Below are 11,131 nucleotides of genomic sequence, written 5' to 3' on the forward strand. Positions count from 1 at the left end.
TGTTTTTTTTTACCCCCCATAAAGGGCCCTTTCAGAAGACTTTTGGTTAAGGCTACATTTAAAATGTGATGCATGTTCCCTTCAGAGTGCCCACATCGAGAGCTCTGTCTTTCGTACTGAGTAGATCATAGGGATGATCACTTTCGATTGGAATAATAATAATTTTAGAAATATAAAGTCAGATGTGCTTGATCATAAAACAAAGGACAAATAAACTACAAATGAGATCACGAAAGTGGAGCACAGTAATAAATAATAATCTAATTATCATAATAATTATAAGTAACTGCCATATTATTAATCTGCATGATTTATATTTCCTTTAGTTTTTTTAAATATCATGTAATTATACATGAATTAAAAACAAAGCTTAAAGACAATGTTTTCTGGGCCCATTCAGAAGATCTGATTTTCAGTGAGTTCTTGTGTTACAGGTTAAAAGAAAATTAAAACGGTGGAGGAAAAAAGAAAAAGAATGAAATATTAGATATAAGAAAGAATTGCAATAAAGAATAGAAAATACAAAAAAAGGCAATAAACTTTGGAAAAAATATTATAGTCAAATTATCATTTTATTATTATTAGCAGTAGTATAAATTCGATCATATATATATATATATAATTCCAGTCTCAAGTTACATTGTTTAATATTTAAATTGGCAGATATTACCAAATTATTCAGCACTCACATGGACACATGGGTTGTTGAGTTGCACTGGCTTCTTTGTTCCTGAAGACTCAGCGATGAATAAGTGATACCCTACAATTTGCATCAAGGTAATTTTTGCATATACTGTAATATATATATATATATATATATATATAATTTGCACCCACTCTTACACATGTTGTAACTGGCCTAAATGAACAGAAACTAATCTAGCAAGTTGAACCACAAGCTACATAGCAACTGCTAGCACACTAATTTAATAATGCTTTAGCAGACAATGAATGAAAAATGACTGGACCTTATATTGTTGTCAGATTTCAAGCATCATCAGTTTTATTTATTCATGGAGGTATTACAATATACTGCCACATAGAATTAATTGGTGTTCATTTAATTAGTGCTAAATATGTAAATTATTGCAATAAGGATGCCAAAAAATATTTGGTGAGATTCCACTGAGGTCCTGACCACTAGGGATGAACTACTTAAATGCAGCACACCAACTGCACAGGGGAAAATCAAACATAACATTTTCAATAAATAATCAAACTTAATAATCCAAACACAAACCCACTAGGTCAACACCAATTACAAATTAAGAAACAGTAGGCCTATGAAGTTTTGTAGTAGCTAATACATGTATAGCCTACAGTATAGACTAGATAGTCTGTTATTTGATAAAATAACATTATAATAATAACATTTGATTAAAATAGTTGAACTATCACAAAATATTCAATAGCTGTTTCTGTTGATATCAGCACTAGCCTCAGAATCAACTGATGATGCCTTATACAGTACTGTACAGGGCTGGAGTGGCTTATCGGGTGGATCGGGAGAATTCCCGGTGGGCCGGTCAACAATTGGGCCAGCAGGTCCACATAATAAAGTTTCATTATGCGTTGCGTAACAGTGTCATGTGGTATTTAAGGGATCAGAATTGTATTATGTTTTTAGCAGACAGTCTCTATCTTATTTTATTGTCTCACACCCAAACAAATGAGAGAGTGGGCTATGAGCGACACATTGTTCCATCACGGACACTTCACTTGACAGCACAGGAAGGATCACGGAATATCCAGCAAGAACCAGATACTATTAGTTGAATGGATGAATGTGCTTCAGGTAGCCTACAAGATCATCACAAATGTAATACTGACTGTAGTCTCACGATCTTAATAAGTTAATCTATGAATCCTCTTTAGCATTGCAGAATGAAACGTATTGTCATCACAAAATAAAAGAATGCTTAAAGTATATCAATACAGATGCAACAGCATCGAAAATACAATACGAAAATAATGAGACTTTACAGCTCTCAAAAGATTAAACTCAACCAAACAAACTGCACAGAGTGCCTTCAATATTGTATCATGTGATGAATCCCTTTTAAAGAGACATTAACCATATTGCCGCCATCCATATAAATTACATTTAAAGTTAAAGAAAACATTTTTTCTCAAATATCTGGGATGGCATGAGAGTGAGTAAATTATATGATTTCTTTCTTCGGCAGAACACAAAGGACAGTTTTTAGAAGAAAATCTCAGTTCTGTTGGTCCTTTCAATACAAGTGAATGGCAGGAGTGGAAAGAGTACTGAAAAATAATACTCATGTAAAAGTACTGTTACTTCTTAAAAAATTTAGTTTAAGTAGAGTAAAAGTACTTTCTTAAAAACTACTCAAGTAAGAGTAAAAGAGTAGCTAATTTAAAAGTACTCATGATTAATGAGTATTAAGTACTGAGTTGTGAAAGCTATGCCCCATTATAATAAAAACTCTATGCTGCAATTTAAAAATGAGGCACACATACCACAATATACATTCTCTTTTATGACCAGAAAGAATAAAAAATATAGATACTTTATAGGTGTTTGTGATTGACAATCTTTTAAAATACATCACTTATCTATGATACTGTAAACACTACATTAATCTGATTTAAAAAAATAAATAAATAAAAGTGTGACATGATTACAGAAATGAAAAGATAAAAATCATAATGCATAAAGCAATTATATTAAAGGGGACCTATTATGCTAAATTCACTTTTACATGGTGTTTGAACATAAATGTGTGTTTGCAGTGTGTGTACACAACCACCCTATAATGATAAAAATCCACCCAGTCCTTTTTTTTAATCCCCATTAATCATAAGCACTGTCTCAGAACAAGCCGTTTGCAGATAGTAAAAACTACTGTTGACTGACACTGCCGCACCTGTACGCCAATTCATAAGTGAACATTATGCAACATGTTCAACGTGTTTGTTTGTGTGTTGTTTCGTTATAGCGCATAGTGAACATTGTAACAGTATTTGTGTGTGTGTTGCTCATCCATCATTGCAAAACTGCTGAAAAAACTATAACAAATACAGTATCTCACAAAAGTGAGTACACTCCTCACATTTTTGTAAATATTTGATTATATCTTTCCATGTGACAACACTGAAAAAAGGACACTTTGCTACAACGTAAAGTAGTGAGTGTACAGCTTGTATAACAGTGTAAATTTGCTGTCCCCTCAAAATAACTCAACACACAGCCATTAATGTCTAAACCGCTGGCAACAAAAGGGAGTACACCACTCCAAATTGGGCCCAATTAGCCATTTTCACTCCCTGGTGTCATGTGACTCGTTAGTGTTACAAGGTCTCAGGAGTGAATGGGGAGCAGGTGTGTTAAATTTGGTGTCATCGCTCTCAAACTCCCTCATACTGGTCACTGGAAGTTCAACATGGAACCTTATGGCAAAGAACTCTCTGAGGATCTGAAAAAAAGAATGGTTGCTCTACATAAAGATGACCTAGGCTATAAGAAGATTGCCAAGACCCTGACACTGAGCTGCAGCACGGTGGCCAAGACCCTACAGTGGTTTAACAGGACAGGTTCCACTCAGAACAGGCCTCAACATGGTCGACCAAAGAATTTGAGTGCACGTGCTCAGCGTCATATCCAGAGGTTGTCTTTGGGGAAATAGACGTATGAGTGCTGTCAGCATTGCTGTAGAGGTTGAAGGGGTGGGGGGTGAGCTTGTCAGTGCTCAGACCATACGCCGCACACTGCATCAAATTGGTCTGCATGGGTGTCGTCCCAGAAGGAAGCCTCTTCTAAAGATGATGCACAAGAAAGCCCGCAAACAGTTTGCTGAAGACAAGCAGATTAAAGACATGGATTACTGGAACCATGTCCTGTGGTATGATGAGACCAAGATAAACTTATTTGGTTCAGATGTGTCAAGCGTGTGTGGTGGAAACCAGGTGAGGAGTACAAAGACAAGTGTGTCTTGCCTACAGTCAAGCATGGTGGTGGGAGTGTCATGGTCTGGGGCTGCATGAGTGCTGCTGGCACTGGGGAGCTACAGTTCATTGAGGGAACCATGAATGCCAACATGTTCTGTGACATGTTCTGTGACATGTTCAGAGCATGATCCCCTCCCTTTGGAGACTGGGCCACAGGGCAGTATTCCAGCATGATAACGACCCCAAACACACCTCCAAGATGACTACTGCCTTGCTAAATAAGCTGAGGCTGAAGGTGATGGACTGGCCAAGCCTGTCTCCAGACCTAAACCCTATTGAGCATCTGTGGGGCATCCTCAAATGGGAGGTGGAGGAGCACAAGGTCTCTAACATCCACCAGCTCCGTGATGTCATTATGGAGGAGTGGAAGAGGAATCCAGTGGCATCCAGTGAAGCTCTGGTAAACTCCATGCCCAAGAGGGTTAAAGCAGTGCTGGAAAATAATGGTGGCCACACAAAATATTGACACTTTGGGCCCAATTTGGACATTTTCATTTAGGGGTTTACTCCCTTTTGTTGCCAGCGGTTTAGACTTTAATGGCTGTGTGTTGAGTTATTTTGAGGGGACAGCAAATTTACACTGTTATACAAGCTGTACACTTACTAATTTACATTGTAGCAAAGTGTCATTTCTTCAGTGTTGTCACATGAAAAAAATATAATGAAGGAGTGGTGGTGGTGTAGTGGGATAAAGCTCATAATTGTTAATTAGAAGGCCGCTGGTTCGATCCCCATGGCCACCACCATTGTGTCCTTGAGCAAGGCACTTAACTGCAGGTTGCTCCGGGGGGATTGTCCCTGTAATAAGGGCTCTGTAAGTCGCTTTGGATAAAACGTCTGCCAAATGCATAAATGTAAATAGAATCAAATATTTACAAAAATGTGAGGGGTGTACTCACTTTTGTGAGATACTGTAAATACATTTATAAAATAACTATTCTGAAACTTCCTGGTTCATTCTCAAATTTGTTACTTCTGGCGGAGTCTCTCCCTCATCAGTGTCTGACTCCAGCTCAAACATATACAGTATGGCTGAACAGCACTATTTTCACTGTCAGTCATATTGTTATGATGTCTAGTTATCTGAAGCAGAGATGTCAAAACTCCGCACAATTCTGGATATGGGCGGGGAGTACCAGCTCATTTGCATTTAAAGACACAAAAACAGATAGTTTTTATTCCCACCCAAAAATTGGCATTTTCAACATGGTGTAATAAACGATCTGTTGGGTATTTTGAGCTGAAACACAGACACATTCTGGGGACACCAAATATTTAATTTACATCTTGTGAAAAGGGGCATAATAGGTGCCCTTTTAAAATTAGTCTAAATTTCCCTTAATGCCCCCTGAGAGAGTTATTGTTGCACATAGAACATGTTCAAAACAATGCATGGAATGCAAATGAACACTAAAAAAGCAGGGTCACTTGGCGCGTCATGACCCGCACAATTGAAGCGGTAGAGCAATTGTTTGGTACAGGGGCCACATCGGGCTTTAAATAAATAATTCACACAAACATTTTAATTCTCTCATCATTTAGTCACCCTTATGCCATCCCGGATGTTTATGACTTCCTTTCTTCAGCAGAACACAAATTAAGATTTTTATAAGAATATCTCAGCTCATTTGGTACATACAATGGAAATGAACAGGTGCCAACATTTTGAAGCTCCAAAACTCACATAGATCAGCATAAACGTAGCCTAATCATGTGACTCCAGTGGTTTAATCCATGTCTTCAGATGAGATATGATAGGTTGGGTGAGAAACAGATCCTTTTTTTTTTTTTTTTTTTACTATAAATTCTCCCTACTCAGTATATCTCCACTTTAACTTTCACTTTCTTCTTCTTTTGTTTTTGCGATTCACATTCTTCATGCATATCGCCATCTACTGGGCAGGGAGAAGAATTTCTAGCAAAAATGAAGATATTGATCTGTTTCAGATCAATCCTTTGTTAATTTTGGAGCGCCAACATTTTGGCATCCATTCACTTGTATTGTATGCACCTACAGAACTGAAATATTCCTCTAAAAATCTTAATTTGTGTTCTGAAGAATGTCATAGACAGATGGCATGAGAGTGAATAAATGATGAAAGAATTTTAATTTTTTAGTTAACTATTTTTTTAAGTAGCACATGGGGGGCCACATTGTCTTCCTTCTGAGAGACAATGGTCCACATTGATTTAGTTCTTGTATCTTTTATACAAATAGTTATAGAAATAGTTATATCAGGCATTAGAAAAAGCTTGATAAAGGCTAAGCATAATTATACATTATTTTATCATCTCTACTTTCCTGGTAATTTATTATACAAATGAATACAATCTCTAAATCAGGGGCTATTATAAAAAGAAAACTAACAATATAAAAAAAATCGTAGAATTAAAAATTATATTACATGAATACTTTTAAAGATACTCAAGTTATTCATCCAAAAATAGTGATTGGTTTTCTCGTTTCCTTGTTATTGTTGTTTGATTAATAGCCTCTTTACGAAATAGGCCTACTAGAGTGCTCAATTCCAAAAATTTTATACAAATATGCTTTTTGTCCCACTGTTTACATTCACTTTAGGCCAAACCGACTGTGTTTACATTAAATCCTTACCAAGACGGGCATTGGTGGAATTATAAAATGCATTTGACCATTTAGGCGCGTATCTGCATTAGTGCACAAACATTAGCCGCCTGTCAATCTAACAGCATGCAGTTACATGTCAGGGAATAAAAAGTCAATCTTTTATATTTTATCTAGATCAACCAACCAGTGGTTGTCTTGCTATCACAATCGATGTAATGAACACCCCTGTCCTAGATGTAAAACATTGGCTAAGTGTAGAAAATGACTCAAAATTTATCATCGATATCACGGACATCTTTCTTTTTTTTTTTCAGATAAACATCAAGATTGATTTATCGGCAAGCCCTATTGATAACATTGTCTTAATCTCTCACATCAACCCAATAAACTCAGTTATAGATAATTTCCAGCTATATTATAGACACACAGAATCTAGTAAGCAGAAATATGAAATTTACCTCAATATGTTTCTTAAAATTAGAGGCAGCATTCATGCTGATATCTGGCTTGAGCAAGTTAAACTCACATGACACAATCATGCAGTTGGCCTTTTTCCACTGCAAAAAGCCCTTTCAGGTGAAGCCGTGATGTTCAAGTGTTGAACTGCATTTGACGCATCCTCCACATCCATAACCAGCATGTTGCCATAACAGTTGGCGCTGGATCTACAGCTGCCATTCAAATTTTTTACGTGTGATTTGATTTGACGGGAGTCACGAGTCTCTCCCTAGCCAATCATGTTGATAGATAAAAATAAAATCAGGACAGGGATGTAGCGAACACAGATGATGGGAAATAGCGCATTAAAAGTACAGTTACAGCACTACAAAATATACTCAAGTAAAAGTATACAATTTTTAACTAATTAAAAAATACCATTCCTGTGAAAAACTATTAAATTACAGTAATGTGTGTATTTGTACTTTGTTACTTTACACTCCTGGTGAATGGAAACCGAAAATTTGAAGGTCCAAAAAGCATATAAAAGGAAGCATATAAGTAATCCAACTATACAACTCCAGTGGTTAAATCCATGTCTCCTGAAGCAATATGATAGTTGTGGATGAGCAACTGTTCAATATTAAGTACTTCTTTTTTTTTTTTACTATAAATTCTCCTCCCTGCCCAGTAGGTGGCAATATGCACAAAGAATGTAAATCACCAAAAATAACTCTTAAGACAGAAAAGCCCTTGGAACATAAAAGTGGAAATTTAGAAATACATTTTTAAAAAAGGACTTAAATATTGATTTGTTTCTCACTGCTTGTCATTCACTTGCATTGACAAGGACCAACAGAGCTGAGATATTCTTCTCAAAATCTTCATTTGTGTTTAGTAGAAGAAGAAAATCGCACTCATCTGGGATGGCATGAGTGCGAGTAAATGATGAGAGAATTTTAATTTTTGGGTGAACTGTTCCTTTAATATTCACTTATTTTTACAGCTGATGCAATGAAGTCTTATATCACTAAGAGAAATTTTAAGTGAATCCCAAATGTGGCTTAAAGACATGGAGAGCAATTTCAAGTAATTGAACATTTTGTATTTTTTGTAGCAACCAGTCAGAAGGGACTCGTTATGATCAGACCCCTGTCTGCGTGTGTGTGTGAGTGTGTGAGTGTGTGTGTGTGTGCACATAAAATCCCCTGGATGAATATGAATCCTACTCCAGCCCTGGTACTGTATGATGTCTGTTATAACCTCCTGTTATGGGTTGAAAATGTTTTATGAAGCGTGGCCAAACATGCAATCATGATAGTTATCCACTAGATGGCAGTCATCCTTTGGCTCCACTTGCTTGTCTACCGTTGAGACCTACGAAACCCGTACCCAATATTTTTTCAGTCAGACAGTTTCCCGACTGATATTCAATGCATTGAAAAGCATTTAATTTATTTTACCATATTGACTTTTGCTCTTACATTTTTTTTTAAATTAATCAATAAATACATTAATTAAATAATTAATAAAGAACACTTAAGCCTGTGTAAATTAAATGCATAGTTCAGCCCCAAAATGAAACTTGTCATCATTTACTCACCCTCATGCCATCCCAAATGTGTTTAACTTTCTGACTTTTGCTGAACACAAATTAAGATTAAAAAAATAAATAAATCTCAGTTCTGTAAATCCATTCAAGTGAATGGTGGCCAGAATTTTAAAGGTCCAAAATGGACATAAAGGCAACATTAAAATGATCCGTTCATCAATCACAATATGATATGAAAGTCCTTTTTTACTGTAAATCCACTTTCATTTTCACTTCCACATTCTGGTGTGGAAGTGACTTTCACATTCAGATACCTACGGGTGGGGGCTGGTCAAAGGTGGATATTTACAGTAAAAAAGAACATAAATATCTATCTGTTTTTCACCCACACTTATCATATTGCTTCTGAAGACATGGATTTAACCACTGGATTTGTATGGACTACTTTTATGCTACCTTTATGTGCTTTTTTGGACACCATTAACTTGCATTGTATGGACCTGCAGAGCTTAGATATTCTTCTAAAAATCTTAATTTGCGTTCTACATAAGAAAGAAATCATACACATCTGGGGTGGCATGAGGGTGAGTAAATTATGAGAGAATTTTCGTTTTTGTATGAACAATTCCTTTTATTCTGTAACTTACACAATCTAAAATAAAAATAAATTTGCTTAAATGTTTTCTATAATAACTTAGTTTGCTTAGAGTCATTGCAGCAATTACAAAAAACTCATAAGACAATATTAACACAACAAATTTTGATTCCTACTGAAAAACAGCATCCTGAACGCATGGCTCGATCTGTGGAGTATTACGTAAAACGAGTCGTGTTGAATGTTCTGTATGCGCAAGGGTCACACGATGGCGCCCAAACAGACGCACACGTGCCGATCTACACTAATAAGGAAAAGTTGAAGGCACTTTGTACCCTTGTGACGTGCGCTTGCGTCCCATGTGACAGACCGCTGAGGTACGCGTACAGTTACACGGTCCGCCCAGCGTATATGAACCCTCCGCTGAGTTTGAACGGAGAACAGTTTTTAGACTACATCGTTTGAGATTGCCGCTTGGTCTCGTGAACTAACCGAAGAGTTAAAGGTCTAGTTGGGTCGTATTAATAATCGTACATTTGCTATGTACTGACATTATTATGGGCTGGCTATAGTTCATCCCTTACGGATGTTTCAGCCCTGGCTACACTGAAAATTCAAACCCTGAATCTTTGCAGGATCTTTATATCAAAGACCCATAAAGTTTTATACAGAGAGCAATAACGAAGACATTTTCAATGCATATTTATGTGGGGATGTACGAGAGTCGCGCGGACTATAAGTCCCAAAAACAATGCCAAAAAACCTCGTTCCGGTTTTATCAAGCAGTGCGGGATCTGTTACCGGTGTGGGTCCTTGAGGACATGCGGACGATGGAGGTGTTTCACTGGGAAGATGACGGACGGGCGTGCTTGTATTCCCCATCGGAGGCTTTTCTCTACGCGCTCGTGCACGACCACCAGCAGTACGCGCGCTACATCCTCAACAGATTCTCTGTCCGCGCGCTGGAGATGCCCAGTAGAAGTTTCTGCTGCTGTCAGGCATCTACGACACCTCACCTCGCCATAGCGGTCCGCTACAATCGCATTAACATCCTTAAAATGATCATGGACACCATCAAAGACTTTAAAGACTGTGAGAGACAGAGTTATCTCAACCGCCACGGCTGCATCCACACTGACGGCAGCAAGACCGCGCTGCATCTCGCGTGTGACCTGGTGCGTCCTGAGTGTTTGAAACTGCTGCTGAGACACGGCGCGTGTCCTTACGCAACGGACCTGACAGGGAACACTCCACTGGACTGTTTACTCAGGCAGATCGGCCAGAGTGAATTTGACATGCAGACGAAGCACATTTGTCTTGGCTACCTCATTGTATTCATGCCCAAACTTCATTTCCAGATGAACGGACAGTTGCAGGACAATGCAGATCTTTGGAGGAGTCTCATAGGAGAGCAGGCGTTTCAGTGGCTCTCCGGATCTTCCCCTTCTTCACTGTTCGTTCAGGCCATGCAGAAGCTCAGCCAGTCCATTTCCAGAGAACAGATGGACTCACTGCCGGACTGTCTGAAACCCCAAGACTTCAGATTGGATCAAGCTTAAAGTGCACAATAGATAATGCAATAGTGCACACAGTTTGACACCTGTAATAGTCTTGAAATATTCAGGCTATAATGTATGTTGGGATAAGCTCTGTAAATATAATATGTGAATATTATGTTAACGCTAAGTTGATTACATTGCCCATGCATTTTTTAAAGAAATGTAAACCTTATTAAAATATATATATATTTTTTTGCAACTATGTTGATGCCATGATTTTTGTTTTCTGTGCCAAAACTTAATGTTTCAGTTTTCATTAAGTATAAAAAACATGCAATATGATAATGCTGCAATTGTACCACAACAGGCAGAAATGTATATGTAAACATTTTAATTTTGGAACTTTGTCATGACTAAGCATGGAGTAAAGACCACAGAGGTTAAGTCATGGTGAATATGTGAGTTCACGTTTTGCTGCATAATCACCA

At 37.4% G+C, this 11,131-nt stretch overlaps 1 protein-coding gene across 1 annotated transcript; it reads left to right on the forward strand.

Moving 5' to 3' along the window:
• Positions 1-9,247: 9,247 nt before the first annotated feature.
• LOC127662672 (ankyrin repeat domain-containing protein 9-like) lies at positions 9,248-10,722 on the forward strand. The gene has a single exon (XM_052153967.1). It carries the CDS (start codon positions 9,840-9,842, stop codon positions 10,701-10,703), a length of 864 nt encoding a protein of 287 aa, XP_052009927.1. The 5' UTR covers positions 9,248-9,839; the 3' UTR covers positions 10,704-10,722.
• The last annotated feature ends 409 nt before the right edge of the window (positions 10,723-11,131 follow it).

This window comes from Xyrauchen texanus, chromosome 22 (assembly GCF_025860055.1).
Source record: "Xyrauchen texanus isolate HMW12.3.18 chromosome 22, RBS_HiC_50CHRs, whole genome shotgun sequence".
In the NCBI taxonomy this organism is placed as follows: domain Eukaryota; kingdom Metazoa; phylum Chordata; class Actinopteri; order Cypriniformes; family Catostomidae; genus Xyrauchen; species Xyrauchen texanus.

Bases quoted from the DNA above. Each gene is read 5' to 3' on its own strand.
- LOC127662672 (XM_052153967.1), top strand. From the start codon at position 9,840: ATGCATATTTATGTGGGGATGTACGAGAGTCGCGCGGACTATAAGTCC.